The sequence below is a fragment of the Pocillopora damicornis genome, chromosome 13, assembly GCF_964200805.1.
Source record: "Pocillopora damicornis chromosome 13, jaPocDami1.2, whole genome shotgun sequence".
Lineage (NCBI taxonomy): Eukaryota > Metazoa > Cnidaria > Anthozoa > Scleractinia > Pocilloporidae > Pocillopora > Pocillopora damicornis.
This window is the reverse complement of record NC_142682.1, coordinates 600,636-616,246: the sequence shown is the minus strand read 5'-3', so window position 1 is coordinate 616,246 and position 15,611 is coordinate 600,636. Positions and strand designations below refer to the sequence as shown.

Here is a 15,611-nt window from a genome sequence, read left to right as displayed (position 1 = left end):
CGTCAATTTATTCAGTAGCATTATTCGAACTGGAAGACAAAAGAGTTTTTGCGCGAATCGGGAGCTCCTGGAATAAATTGCAGTACAGCTGTTTGTGCCGACTTTCCTTAATCTCACCTCTACTAATCATTGTCTAGGCGTCAATTTGAACAAATCGTGTTCCCTGAGGATGCATATCAAATCCCCTTTAGCGAAGCTGTGGAAACGTATCTTTCGTGTCTCTTGTCCGATTTACATAACCATGGACCATCTATTCAGATAAAACTACGCATCGTAAATGAGCCGCAACAGCGGAATGCAAAGTATAAGTACTTGTCGCTTTGATTAATTGTCACAGATGAAACGAGTTGACAGAACGACTGAAATTTTTTCAATGGCTGCAAATGCTAAGAAAGAACCCTTTGTCGGTATTGTTTATACCGGTCTAATTCTTACATAAATGCTGTGTTATTTGGGAGAAAACATTTCTGTACGTTAAAGTTCAAAAAATGCGGACTCTGATGTTCGCGAGCCGGTTGAGCCTTGTAACAACAGTTTGACCATACTTTTCTCGCAAATAAAATATATTAAAGTTCGAAAAAAAGGACCTCTTGTTGCAGCGTTTAGATCGCCCCTGATGAGGGCACTAGACAGGAGTGTCGAAACGTTGGGTCTATGAATTGTAACTTCTTCGGTTACATTCATTAAATCTGCAAACCAGTATAGCATCAAACTATGTCTGATTTCTGTACGTATTGTACCACTGAACGCGGAAAGAATGGTTGTACATCGAGCGTGAGGAGCATTCGTAAAGGGAACGTTGCGGTCTGTCTGTATTTACAACCCAGCAGTTGTTGCTGTTTCTTGGAGGAATTATGTGTGAAGACCTTCACAATGTCTTGCAAACTGTCAAAATTGACCGATGCAAGGGCATTTCCTGACGAAATTTAAGAATAATGGACTAATATTTTCTTACTCATCATTCACTTTGTTCTATTTTTTTTCTTTCCAAACCCTCTTAGACCCCAAAAACAGAGCAAATTTATACTTTGAGCTACATTTAAAATAAAATAATGACATTTAATCCATACATATTTTTTTAGGGCCTATGGGACAGTGTCGGGTGTTACTTGACTGTAGATCAACAAAAGCCGAACCTCCGGAACCTGTGGAACCCGCGGAACCTGTGGAACCCATGTTTCTTTGTAAAATAATAGTAATCCGATAAAAGAAAATCTAAAAAGACCTCAATACTGTCTGAAAGTTCGTTTTCGGGTATAAAGAAGAACACTTTAAAAGAGAAATATGTTTTAACTGTCCTTGATGTCCAACTTCAATTGTGGCGACATTCATAGTACTGGTACAAGCGTAAGAAATGTCATTAAAGCAATCAATTGCGTTTTTTTTTTCACAAAAAAATGAATGCTTCCACAGGTTCCACAGGTTCCACGGGTTCCCAGGTTCCCAGGTGCTACAGGTTTCACAGGTTTCGCAGGTTTCACAGGTTCTACAAGTTCCACAGGCTCCGCTGGTTCTGGAGGTTCACGGTCTGTTGATCCATAATTTGGTAACACCCAGCTGTGTAAACACACGCAGCCTGTACGTGGTAGCCCGGGAGGTGGTTTTAGATGCCACATATTTGCACGTTTCGGGAAATTACTTGGAATGAATCGTGCAATCCTAAAACCGCGTTTGATACAACCTCTTAGAGATTTCTAATGGAGTTACATCAGAACAATCATTTTAGCTCAAAAATATTTACGCCTCAAAAGTGAACTGAATAAATCAAAAACAGGCGTGAGTGTAATTAAATGCTATCAGCAAGTGTGCTGAGGTGTGAACGAGCTGGAAGGAGCATGCGTGCGTGCCGCCCTAGTTAAGTGTGCAATGCTGGTTAGTAGGCAGAACAGCTTCATATACCTTTCAGGATCCAAGCGTGAACAACTGTAATACTTACTTGAAAAAAAACCTTAGACAAGCCAATAAAAATGGTCGAAGTCAAAAGCATAATGCAGTCTGGATAAAAAAATAACGTGACCTTTTCAACTTGAAAAAAAAAAAAAAAACTCCCGGGGGGATTATTTTGACAAGTTGTTTTTAAAGTGATGAGCATTTGGCGAGAAAATATGCTAATTAAAGTACTTTCTTTGTTTCAGAGGCGTGTAGAAGACCAGCGTCAAACGATACAATCGTTACTTTGGGCTAAGTCGTCGCGCAAACCGAACTGGGAGAAAATTTTCAGGTAGGTTTTAATCATTCTTCCTAAATATAAAATTCAGAGAAAAACTTAAACTATGCGAGATGAAAGTGTGACAACTTAATTTGATGCGGGAATTGCTAAAATTACAATAGGCCGTGCAGCTGCAAGCGATCTGCATACTAGAACAAAAACTGTTCAAGCAAAAACTTCCAGACCACAATAAAGCCAAAGGGAAAGAATTGAAAGTTATGTGGCCATGGATAAACTTGCTCTTGTCTTCAAAAAATTCCTTTCTTCTTTATGTCCAACTCCCTCAAGGATTTAGTTTGGTGAGGCTTGGTCGCGCCTTTGTCGATTAAATCGCAGTGCAGTGAAAAACCGCATTCTAGTTTACTGCGTAAGACTCGTCCCTTACAAATATCGCATGTTATGTTAAGCTTTGCTCTCTAAACCATAGAAAATTGGCATCTTTCGTTCCTTTGTGTGGAGAACACATGTTATAAATGATTTTTCGTGCATTGATTTTGATTTTCACGCAGGACGGCAACGCCAAATGAAGTCTTTTGAAAAAACTAAAGATATATTTTAAGTTAAAATTTCGCGAATGGTTGGATGCGTTTACCGTCTCTTACGGCGCCACAAGTTAACCTCAGTGCAGTGAATGAAAGCAGCGTTGTTTGATTCCCTACTGCAAAAGCAGCGCGCGTGACCGTTATTTTTGCACCCACATTTTGTTACATTTCCACCAGTTTCATCACGTAGTTTGCAATATTATTTTCCTTCCTTTAATTTCATCTCTTAAACATTGATTCTAGGGCGTAGGTATGTTGAGAGCAACATAGCGACATCGATTTCGTCATCTTATTTCCTTTCTTTTTCGTTCCTCTTTCTTGTGACTTTCGAAGTGCATGAATTGTGTTTCTATTTCGCTGTGTTCTATATTTGTTTGTAATTTATGCACACCTTTTATTTTAGCTCTCACTGTGTTCTACTTTAAGTCATTGGAGCAGTCATCAGTTACGCCTAAAGCAGCCATGTTCAACCCACGAAAGAAAACGTCGCGCAAGGTCGGAAAAGAGGAGCAGAAACGGAAAGGAAAGGCGCCTATGTTCACCCATAGACGTGGCATTTTTTCCAAACGTGCTGTTAGCGACGATGTAGCAAAACCATGGGCTGCTGTTGGGACTTGGTTTCTTGGACCAAAGGCGGAGAATGCTGACGTGTTTATTGAACTAATGAAGGACGCCATAAAAGCCCACATGGACTTTCGCCAAGGGTACGTAACAAAATTGTATTTTACTGTAGTCTCTTATTTACGTCTGTTACCTTGGCATGGCTTTCTTTATCAGCTTTTATTCCGAGTTTGTTCACTAATACCACACTTACTCTTTGCATTACGCGCAACTCAAAAGAAACCAGGGCAAAGAGTTCTCATAAAAGGATTTTGATGAGCGAGGAGTATGTTGCCTGATTCAACAAACCGTTGTTGTTACCAAGGTTTATCAGCCCAATTTCGGTTGGCTTTGGAACTTAACTTTGAAAGGTGTCAAATGCAGACATGCATCAGACATGTCTGCTCCTAAGTGGAACATGAAATGCAACGATATTTTATTTCCCTAGTTTCTACCCTTGTGATCCACCGTACGTCACAGACGAGCTGCGACAAGCAGAGTCTTTCAAACAATCCTATGAGAAAATGAAAACGGAATTGGATAATCTTCAGAAGGACATGTACAGATCTGTTCCATTTTTTAGCACTAGATACAAGGTAGGCTTTAAAGATTGACCCCGCAAAAGGTTGAGAGTCAGTCGCGTTCTGAACGCGTTTGCGGTTGCGATTGCTATTGTGGTTTCCCAGGAATCCAGACATTGTTTATAACCTGATCTTCATTTCAAGTCGTGCAGTGTTTGTTACGCAACTATATGCGCAGAATTCCAAGCAGACTGCATTTCAGTGAATAATCCGGCGTTAAAAAAGGAACCGCAGCGAAATCCAAAGTAATATCCAAACTTCCGCAGTTTAAGCCGGGGTATTTCACTTACGTGAATAATTGTCCGCCCTAATCGGATGAAAAAATTCATATAAAGAGTGAAGTGTCAATTCCGAATTCATCATATGTGCTACTTCGAAATATTCATCTATGAATCATTTTCCTTGAGACTTCTCTTTATACAACACGCACGTCAACAAGCTGGAATTCTGGAAAGGAAACTCAACAGAAATTTTGGTAAAATTTCCGCACAGCCCCGTACTATTATAAAACAGATCTGTTTTCCTAATGGCAATGTATTGTTTTTGTCATTGTTTTCTCTATCCAAGAACTGAATGCATAATGTAGTCTGGGGCTGTGCGGAAATTTTACCGAAATTTTTACCGAAATTTTAATGAACTCGACCGAAAAAGTTTGTTCCATACGCACTAAATCGCCAATCCGCAAATAAAACTCCCGCAACATTTTTACGCTTAACGGCAAACAGGATAAAACGAACAAAATTACCGTGTTTTACCTCTTCGCTATTTAGCTTTAACTCTTTCATACTGGGAGTAAGAACAACTTGATGAGCTGAGCATTCATGCATGAACTTCACTTTTAGGGACATGTCAACTGGGACACTGCAGTTCCCGCAAATCTTGGGTACATGGCCTCCATTTTGTGGAACCAAAACAACTGCGCAGCTGAAGGTGGACCGGCAACTACTGGGTACGAGGTCCAGGTTGGTGGAGACCTGTGTGAAATGGTCGGCCTGAACAGGGATACCAGCTTAGGGCATTTGGTAGCTGGAGGATCTGTCGCTAACATTGAAGCGATATGGGTGGCAAGAAATCTTAAGTACTATGCACTGGGACTTCAAGAAGCATTGCTAAAGGAAGAACAGTTAAGAGGCGCACGTGATTACGAGGTAGAAACAGAGTTAACCTGTTACGTTCAAGAAGCTAAATGTGGTCTTTTTATTTTTCGGATGGCTTGCAGCGGTTGAAAACTAACTGAAATACTTTTGTCTTCGAACTCTTTATTATCTAGATACACCTTCCTCAGAATAATACTCCAATTCTTTTGATCAACGCTACACAATGGGAACTCCTCAATCTGGATACTGACATAATCATCAAGATGCCCTCTGAGGTGGCAACCCTGGCTAAAATTGATCAGGCAGCGCTTCGGAAAATCTTGGCTGACTACCTCTACGAGTCCATCGGTGCTCAGGAATTCTGCAATCGTCATATGCTAACTACAACACCTTGTGTTGTGGTTGCTAGTACCTATCATGTGTCCCTCCTCAAAGCGGTAACCATCACGGGTCTTGGAAAAGAGTGTCTGGTGACAGTTCCTGTTGATGCGAACGCTCGCATGAACTCTGAGGGTAATAAGGACATTGAGTCGTAAAACGGTTTAACCCTTTCACTCCCACAAGTGACCAAGACAGAATTTCTCCTTACAATATCAATACAATATCAAGCAGGCAGGTGATGAGAATAGAGAAGAATATCAATTATGAGATTATTAGTTGATCCAATACCAAATTCTCTGAGCTAACATCATAAGAATTGTATGGCAGACAGTAAGGAGAATTACTTATTAGATCTTGGGAGTGAAAGGGTTAAGTTATAAAAAAAATCCATTTTTTCCAGCATTTTTTTGTGTTTTGGCGACCATGGATGAAAGAAGTCAGAAGAGGTTGAATGGTTCGTGTAGTTTTCTTCTCACCGGGCAGATTTCTTTTTAACATGCATTCCAACCTTATTCAAAAGACTGACCGATAGAAACTTCCCAAAAATACATTTTGTCAAAAAATGTTACAAATGTAGTACAGATTATGCACCAGGATTGGATCTAGGGGTAAGGTTCGACGATCCAGATACCCCCCTCCTCTACTCATCAGATCTATTTGGTTTTTACTTCCCGTTTTAGACCTAACGACAGGATCATATGTAGCTAATTAACTTGAGATGTTAAAAATATACTTATTATGCTCTGATGTAAAAAAATCTGTAATTTCTAAATCAAAATTCGCCCCTTCCTAGGCTGACTTTCCTAATTTGTAATCTTTACACACTATGATGTGAACCCTCTCAATCTACATGTACTTTGGTGTGTGATTGTTGTCTCTTTGTTTCTGTTATTAAGCGCTGGAAATTATTCTGCGAGAGAAGTTGTCGAAAAGAATCCCTGTCATCAGTGTCATCAGTATCATGGGGACAACTGAAGAGAGTGCAGTTGATCCACTTGTGGGCATCCTCTTAATAAGGAAAAAGCTAAGTAAAGAGGTATTACAACCTTTTTTATCAGACTTCTATTGCATTTGCAAAACAGATTTGATCGAAAGGACCTTTCATTTCTATCAGACTTTCCTTTTTTTAATTAAAAGGACCAAGTCGCAAAATTCCTCTATCACACCACCCTATGCAATTAATGAATAGAACTTGTTGAAGATAAGGTACACCTTTTGCATAAATTATCTCAGTCGAAAAAGTTTCTCTGTTCAAAAGCTATTTAGACTGAGTGTCGTACAACGAAAACCACAGAGCTCGCGAAAGTCAATCAAAATAGAGCTAAATACTATAAGGAGCCGAAGATAATTCGAAGTAAATGCTTTTAAATCGCACTCAGAGGGGCAAAAGGCGTGTGATCAAGCGATGTATCCTTTTTAATATGATTGATTGAGAGGGTTGCATGTGTTTTTCTTAACCAATAACAGGGCGTAGTAGGGAATTAAATATATACGAAGCCGTAATACTTTCGAAATTTAGTTGAAGAAGGACTTTGTGAGGACATTTCACGATTCCCGTCATTCCGGAATTGAGCACAAATTAAACGAGGAAATCAATTTTTCTTTACAGGGGCTGAATTTTAGTATCCACGCGGACGCAGCCTGGGGAGCATACTTCTCATGCATGTTCCGTGAACATTATGATCCTTTAATGGCTGCAAAAGAAGGCTTTGTTCCTGAACTTCAGCTTAATAGCCACGTTACAGAGCAGCTGAAGGCTCTGAACCAGTGTGACACCATTACTGTAGATCCTCACAAATCTGGATTCTGCCCGTACCCAGCTGGGGCAATCTGCTACCGTAACCAAGATCTCAATAACTTCCTTTCTTTAACCAGTGATGTAGTCTACTATCATGGTAATATCAACTTTGGAGACCTTGGCCTGGAAGGATCAAAACCTGGTGCAGCTGCCGCTGGAGTGCTGCTTGCCAACAGGGTAAGCAGCAGGAAAATGAGCTCCCTTCTGGCACAGCAAGAAAAGAACATCCTAAAAAAATCAATCGCCTTAAAAATTGTATTACATCAGTCAAACAGAAAACTCTGCATACGAATCAAAGGTCAAGTCATGTTTTTTAGTCGAGCTCGCCTACATATTATCTCCGGGTTGTTTCCCTCTGTATAACTATACAACTACGAAACTTTGAAAATATTACGTTTTTTTCCTCCACAATGTCCTATTGATGAACAGAAATTCGCGAAGAAAATTTTTTCTTAGCAGAAAATTTGTTTCAGGGAATCAACATCTGCTTTATGGCAAAATTCCCTTTCGCGAAATTTCTAAGAATGGAGCCAGATTTATTCTGTTTACGTGTTGTTATATCCAGGTGATTGGGCTGCACAAGAATGGATATGGCCGCATCTTGGCCGAGTGCATGTTCACCTCGAAGATCCTTTACTGCTACTGGGTTTGTATGGCAGAGGATCATGACGATTTCGTATGTGAAACAACCAAGCCACTTCCAACCGAAACAATCCCTATTGCCCCCAACAGCGATGTCAAGGTTGATTACAAAACTTTCATAAAACGCAACGTGTTGGGGAAATCCAATGAAGAGCTGTCTCAGGTAATGCCAAGCCCCTTACGTACGCGTCATTTTAGGATGTAACTAAAACTCAGTTAGTAATCTTAAGTAAGTTTAGCATTTTAATTTTTCCTTTTTCAGGATGAATACACAATGTACATCCTCAAAGAAATTGGACCTGATACCATGATTCCCTGCTTCTCCGTGAATGTCCGCGGAAATAAAGTTGTGAAACAATGTAATGATATCGTCGGTGCAATTTTTAAAGACCTGAGCCACGCTTCCACCGAACAATCTGAACAGAGGGTCCCTATGATTGTGACGTCTTCTACAATGCAAGATCACAAGTACAGCTTAGCTCTGAAGAAATTCAAGGAAAGACTTGGGGTGAAAAAATGTTAAACATTGCATTTTTTCCTAGATTTCTGCTGTTGTTTTCATGTTGTTATCATTTTGGTGCTGCCAAGTAAAGCCATGTTGATACGCTTTAAGATAAGAAAAAAGTAACACGCACGTCGATTGAGTACCGTTCAATTCAAAATAATTTAAATGTAGTCATAAAAAAGTAAATACGTTAAAGGGCTCACAGAACCCGAAGTGAAACAAAGCATTCTGCCTAAAGCGTAGGAAAACGCCGGTGACCAAGTTACTACAGAGTGATTAAAAGAGTGGCACAAGTTTTTTTAAAACAGATAAAGGAAAGCCAATCTTTTTAATTAATCTTTTTGTTTTCCTTTTTTTCACAGCTGAGCACGGACAACAAAGAAGGAGTGAAGTACGTTATCACCACATGTCTGGATCCGTGGTCCACTTCGTTGGAATTCATGGACGACTTTGCTGACATCATGAGAAACACAATCCTCAATGCTATAGGAACAGTAAGTGTGTCATGCTATAAATATAATAAACTGTTAAAGGAAGATGATCTGTTTTATTTTTTTGTTAAGAGCGAGCATTAAAGAAAAGATTCGCCATGAGGTCGAAATGGGGGGAGTTTATGGAGGAATAAGCCACACACCAGGTTTGGAAGTGATATACGTGTGATCTACATACTGAAGTAAACAGAATTGTAGTGTTCACTGCATAGTCACCGCCCCATTTTTTAACTTTGAGACATAAACTTCAGTTTGATTGATGTCGATACACATAATTATTTGATTATTTAAACGGTAACTTCTCTCCTTCAGGTTACGGACAAGAAAGATTGCCACAGTTTTGTTTGTACAGACAAGGTGAATAGTCAGAACGAAGTGTTCGTGTGTTATGTTGGAAGCTTTGGAAGCTTTCGCCAAACTCAGCACCAGTACTTCTCAGTTGCAAGGTTTAAGTTCCACTCAAAAGCCGACGTGGTTACTTTCAATGACACTGTGCAGAAAGCTGGTGACCAGCCTGTGGTGATGCAAAATCTCATAAGCGAACCAAGGGTGCTTCATGACCTGCTGTTTAACGATTCAGGGGAAAAAAGAGAAACCGTGAAGTTTAATTTCTTTGTTGGCCTCCCCAATGGAAATAATAAACCGTTCATGACGGCCGACATGGAGATCAAAGACGTGCCCCGCTATGACCACTTCGACAAAGCCGATGAACAGTACCCTGATGTTGCTACCTACGTCATGTATGGTGACTTGAATGACGCCTACCTGTTCCATTATCCGACAAAGTACCCTGATTACTTGCAGGTGAGTCATCGGAGAGATATCTTACAGGTCAACAGCTTGCTTTGTGGTTTCTGCTCTTGTCAATACGGATTTACTGATGGACTGATGGTCAAACGTGCTGTTTTGATTATACTTTCTTCTTTAATCGGCTTGAAGCTTGGCTGGCCTCTATAGCATCAAATAATCCAGGTGTTGTTAATCAATTCCATATTAAGATACGTTTTGTATTCGATCAATGGAGGCGGTAAAGTGAACCGGAACACGATATGCTAATGAAAGATGATGTTGTATTTTTTCTTCTTCCCTCTAGATTGTCAGACTTACAGAAGTCCATGAAGGCTTGGGCGATGATAGTGAAAAATCCGTGATTCTGAAGCAAGGCGTGGATGCTGAGTTGCCCATGGTTCCCGGCTCCCCAACCACTGACCCTAAAACTGGGAAGATCAAGGACCCCTTGGAAGAAACCAAATACGACATAGAATTCGTAGGAATTCAAGGGCAGGAAATTAAAACCACTGTCATGATACAAAAGAAGATTTGGTTTGACGGTGAAGTGCTAAACAAATCTGCAGTTGCATAAGAACGTAGTAAAATAAGAGATTCCTGCTGAATACTAATTGTGATATTGGGTTCAGGGCATATAAAAGGAATATGTTTCTGTTCTAGTCTTATTAAGCTGACAGAGTTTGGAAATTAGCTCCACGCATACTGTTTAGGCCTCGATACTGTTGATTTAGGTTCCTTTCAAAGTAGTCTACGGCGAGTGAAAATCACGTGACAGTTACGCTGTCACGATGTCTTAGTCTTTCAAGTTAGTCTGTAACGAGTGACAATCACGTGATAATTACGCTGTCACGATGTCTTAGTTAATGGAATCCGATAGTTATTGGTGTAATGGGAGGCGAACCTAACGTTCAATTAGACTTGAAAAGCATTGCGAGGTCGTTGATGTAGAATACTTAGAGAAGTAGTTTTAACCAACTGTTGGATGTGGTTTGCTGCATAACAATAAAGTCGATTAGCTGACAAGTTATTTTTGCCATTTTTAATTTTTTTCCATCCTAATCGCGAATGCTAGTATACTCATGGTTTACAATGGAAATGACTTTTTGCCGTCACGTTGGATAACAAAAAGTGAAAAATATTATAATTTCTCGTGAAAATTGATAGATACTCCATTATCACCGAGAGAGAATATAAACTGATATTTTCATGATTATCTCTAATCAGTCGGGTAATTATCGCCCATTTCCGGATCGAATCCACTGATTTCCTTCCTGTTAGACCGGCCAAACGACTTATGATCAAAATCAAATAACCAGCAATTATCTGCCCTTCTAAAACTGTTGCCTATTAAGGACTATCACTAAATTGTCGCATTTGGAAATATAGTGATAACCAAATTAACTTCGCAATATCAACTCAAGGATTGATTCAGAAATTTACGTGATATCACGATCAACTGTTTGTATCTTGTCAGACCTCCCAGTCCAATAAAAGCTGTATTTGTGACAGTTATTTACCTTCAAACCACACACCTGGTACCCGTGATATGATTGTTATGAATCACTTTACAAAACAATCCTTTGCTGTCACATGCTATCATTAGTTATTCAAAGGTAGTTACCTCAGAAACCGTTGCTGGTAAAGAAGTCAAAAGTGCAGTTGTCAAGACCTTGGAGTTAAATTTTTTGTCGAAATCAAAGTCAGGTGAATCAGGAATAGCGAGAAGAATGGAAGAACGTTTGCTCATGAGACTGGTGGTTGGACAGTTGCTGCTGGTTGTCGTATCCTCAGCAGGTACGAGATTCTATTTTCCTCACATGGCTTATACGTTTTCTGGTTTGTGTACTACGTTGTTCAGTGAACCATGGCTTTCTCAATGGTGATTTTAAACTCCCCCCTTAGATAGAATACCAAAACCACTATCCAGGGGTGAATTAGTAACACCCATGGCTGACTATGGTCAAAGCTGTCAAAAATTTACTCTTATTAATACTACCTGGCGGTCCAAATAATAGTATAAAGAGAGATCAAGAGGACTACCAAAAAATATTAGCATTTATGATAATCATGATTTGCGATTTCCGCCCATTAATTTGGATTGTCAAAACAACTAACATAATGCAATTTCTCTATAAATTCCACCGCCGAGCCACTTCAAAACTTAATTGAGGCTGATCGTAAGTTTCACAAGTTTGAAATCAAAAATTGATTGCAAATTTTTGGCTCGAGTTCATAAGTTTTCGAAAGAACAGTTTCAAATTCATAACAACTGCTTATGAAACATAAATGGGCAAAAAAAAGTTCGATTTAATTCAAATTCTTTGTATCCAAATATTCGGCTTGTCTGAGAGACTAGTTTCTAGCGCAGGGCCATGTAAAGACATTCTGTCAACACTTTGTACCTACAGAGGCGATTTTGGCTTCACAGAGTCCCTCTCTGCTCCAATGATAACGGATGAATACTTGCAAATAGTTATTTCAAGGAAAAAAGCATCAATCAGCACACCATCAATGGATTATGAAGTTTGTTACTGACTTTGAATAATTGCGCACCCACCTTAGAGCGCATAAAATGCTGAAATCTATACTAATTTGAATTTAATTCCAAATGTTTTAAATATAACAGTATTTCCCGATTTTTTTGTTGTTGTTGATGTTTTGTTTTGTTTTGTTTTGTTTTTTTCTAAGCTCCACAAGCACAGTATCAACTTCGTCGTCCAGTTCAGACGAATGCGCAAACACGTACCTTTCCCCAAAACACACTGGGTAGACATACAGGTCAGTCTAAGAATTATACATCTTAAAAAGCAGATACTCATCATAGCATTTGCCCATCTAAGGTTTCTTTCCACATGCAACAGTCTCTTAAGAATGGTCTGTTTATTTTGGCAGGTCCACAAACGCAATTTCAATTTCGGCGTCCAATTCAGATGGGTGCACAGGCCCGCAGTTTCCTTCCAAACCTTTTGAACGCAAAGAGAGGTATGACAGGAAGCACGTTTACATTCTTTCAAAAATTGCCATGATGAAGTAGTGTATCATGTATTGTATTTACACATTTCAATAAATGTTTCACGGAATTTTGCAATTTCAGACGCAGAAGATCTAGAATTTTAACAAAAAATATCTGTAGCTTTTGAGAGGGCGCGTACGTACGGTCCAGATGAATGAATTGGATCGAGAAGGAAAGAAAGAAAGGAGCGCCAATAATATTCAACAAAAATAGACAGAATAAAATGACCGAGAAGATTGCAACTTATGATCAACCCCCACACTTCCCCCCTGTCCCCCGCAAAGAATTCACACCGTTGTATTTTTATCAATTAGGTTATACAGCTGGACGTTACCCACCTCTCCCATCCAGAACAGGGGCACAGTTACCGGCTGACAACAGGAATTTTATCCCCAATAGATTTGACATTCCAGCGAGTAAGTTACAATGAAAAGTAAAATTGGGAATGTATGGCATGCGTCCTGTCTACTGTTAGCACCGTCTTTGTCGAAAAATAGTTGAGAGGGAATAGAATAAGGAAGGTAGCTCATCGAATTAAGATAAATGTAACTGGTCTTGTCACGAACGCGGGACAAATATAAAATCTAACTCCTTGAGGAGGAACCCAATCACAAGACATTCGGACCATCGACTACTCCCGAAGACCTCAAATTTTTTTCTTTGTTTTGAGTCATTCTCATGGGAGTGTTTGGTTCCAGTTCTGACAAGAGATAAGCGAGTTAAAAAGTAATTACATTAACTTCCCTTGTAAAGCGTTTTAAGAATGAATCATGAGCGAAGTGTTGAGAAAATGGTCGCAGTTGCATGCTGTTTACGATGAAAGGCAACTGCTCTGAATGCCTTCATTTTATTAAAAAGGGAGTGGCCAATTTCGAGACTTATTTATCCAGAACAAATTTGGGTCCTGGTTCAGTTTTGTTTTATGTAGTCTTCGCTAGTGCACACAAAAGCTTATATCAATTTTTCGTTTCAGGTGTTATACACAAAAAGCCTGGATCGTCAGTAGGTTGGTAATCCTGCAGCTTGATCACATGACGCTTGTTCAGTCATTTTATATTTTGGTTCTCCATCTGCAGAACGCAGCAACCTAAGATAGTTTAATATCATTAAATATATCACTGGATTTTATGACAATTACTGTGATGCCCAGACTGTTGCACTTTTCGGCATGAAACATAAACTTGTACATCAGTTGATATCCTCTTGTTAATCTTAATGTGATTAAATCATTCCAGTGCAAATTACAAAAAAAACGAAACTTTTGCGGCCAAACATCGATTTCTAACGTTATTTAAGTGTTTATTAATTCTCTGGGTGTATGCTGGCACCATGAGTATTTATGTAATATTTTTCTTTTCTAATCATCAGGGTGTGTTGGGGTTGATCCTTGTGGATTACTTCCCCCCTATTCTTCACCAGCTCTCCCACATGCTCCCCCTCCGCTACCTTACACCGGATTCCCCCCACCACCTGTCCCATACGGCCCCCAGGGGTACGCTCAATCAGCCCCCATGGCTCCCAATGGGTATGGTATGCACTCAATCAACACCATGGCTCAGGATGCAGCGGCAGCAATGGCCGCTAAATTAAAACTTCTTGGTGGGACACATCCTGAGAAAAAATTCGTGCCACATCTTCCTCCCATGGGGAGACCACAGCCGGGAAAACCTCCTTATAACCCTCCACCTCCGGCTCCCGAGCCACCAGCAGCCGCAGCATTTGCCCCAGGGCTGCCAGGCCAGCTGCCATATCAGCAGCCATTTGGCTACAATCAACAAGGCATGCCTCCTCAAACAGCTGAATTCGGCGCCCAACCGGCTCCCGGGTTTGCTCAGCCGGTAGCGCCTCCGATGCAAGGAAGCTTCGCTGATCAGCAACCTCTACCGGTTGAGTTTTGATTGTATTACATGGCTGAGAAAATCAGTTTATACTACAACCTACTTGTGGCACTCAAAATGTTCCTCCACCTGGCAGTGTATTTGTTAGAGGAACACACTAAATTGTTCAGATTGTCCTACTACGGCGCCTAAATGATTAAAAAAAATCCTCATTACTGTTCGACAATTTACAATGATAGTCTATCAGCTGATTTTTATAGAAACATTCCCTACCCAGTTACGCCAAGCAAGAGTGCCTCTCTTGCGCTGCAACAATTCCTAACAAATAGTAAAAAAAAAAAAAAGACAAAACCCTCAGAAAGTTCATTTGTTTCCAACTAAGGCATAACTTATTGTATTTTAGGCGCCAGCTACTTTTCCCCAGGACCAGGCCCCTGCATTTACCCCTCAGCAGCCATTGTCCACGGGACCTCAACAGGTAGAAACACCACAGCTGGTTAACAATGATGACCCTCAAGTGCCTTTTTCAGCTGAGATGAATCAAGCCCCAGCGTTTAATGATCCAGGACAACAAATGGCACCTAATGGTAAGTAAAGTAACTTGTATTCAGTAACAGTGATTAAAAAGTTCATATATTTACAACAAGCTGCGTTGAAGTCATGTCATAAATATGCCAGTAGGAATATTTCTATGTATATATTAATGTCTCAGAAAAGAAAAAAAAAACGCAAACAAACAGAACTAGGCTAGTTAAACAATACGCCTAGGTTTTGAAATGCTAAGTGGGTAGTATTCCAAACAATTGACTTTATGACTTTAATCTCCATTTAATAGGCTCTTTTGACTTGGCAAAGAAGAGAATGATGGCTTTAAAACTAAAAGGTCAAATGAAGAGATTTGGAGTTCCGAGACCAGTACAGAAATCCAGGCTGGCACCCAAGCCCTTGTTCAAACGACATTTCTAATATAATTTCTAAATAAATGATGATTTCAACCTGAGTAAATCTAATTTAATAAATCTAAAATATATGACGCTTTTCATTCATGACTCTTGCTGTTTCTCTGGTAAAAGTAAAGATAATTAAACAGGGGCGACAAGCATTTAAGGAGTCGTTACAGACTAT

General features: G+C 39.8%; 2 protein-coding genes and 1 long non-coding RNA gene across 7 annotated transcripts; 2 read left to right on the top strand and 1 right to left on the bottom strand.

Annotated features, from left to right (window-relative positions):
- Nucleotides 1-1,898: 1,898 nt before the first annotated feature.
- Nucleotides 1,899-10,658, top strand: LOC113681303 (uncharacterized). Of its 5 annotated transcripts, none has more exons than XR_016182627.1 (13): nt 1,899-2,221; nt 3,155-3,455; nt 3,800-3,947; nt 4,775-5,080; nt 5,203-5,542; nt 6,307-6,446; nt 7,020-7,385; nt 7,774-8,013; nt 8,113-8,358; nt 8,718-8,849; nt 9,159-9,650; nt 9,940-10,378; nt 10,442-10,658. XR_016182627.1 is itself a non-coding variant. In XM_089192739.1 (12 exons), exons 2-12 carry the CDS (start codon nt 3,214-3,216, stop codon nt 10,207-10,209), a joined length of 2,922 nt encoding a protein of 973 aa, XP_089048865.1. In that variant the 5' UTR covers nt 1,899-2,221; nt 3,155-3,213; the 3' UTR covers nt 10,210-10,658. The 5 variants fall into 5 exon arrangements, 3 of the variants coding, with proteins under 3 accessions (XP_089048865.1, XP_089048867.1, XP_089048866.1); XR_016182628.1 differs by having other exon boundaries at nt 2,120-2,221; nt 3,178-3,455; XM_089192739.1 differs by having other exon boundaries at nt 9,940-10,658.
- LOC149034904 (uncharacterized) lies at nt 3,387-4,850 on the bottom strand. The gene is made up of 2 exons (XR_016182634.1): nt 4,688-4,850; nt 3,387-4,239 (listed from the first exon to the last, which is right to left on the bottom strand). It is a non-coding gene; the product is annotated as an uncharacterized LOC149034904 (long non-coding RNA).
- Nucleotides 10,659-10,801: 143 nt separating the features above from the next.
- Nucleotides 10,802-15,526, top strand: LOC113681305 (uncharacterized). Its single transcript, XM_027198392.2, has 8 exons — nt 10,802-11,429; nt 12,324-12,413; nt 12,528-12,617; nt 12,963-13,064; nt 13,622-13,654; nt 14,017-14,534; nt 14,890-15,073; nt 15,322-15,526. The coding sequence occupies exons 1-8, from the start codon at nt 11,363-11,365 to the stop codon at nt 15,450-15,452; spliced, it is 1,215 nt and encodes a 404-aa protein (XP_027054193.2). The 5' UTR covers nt 10,802-11,362; the 3' UTR covers nt 15,453-15,526.
- The last annotated feature ends 85 nt before the right edge of the window (nt 15,527-15,611 follow it).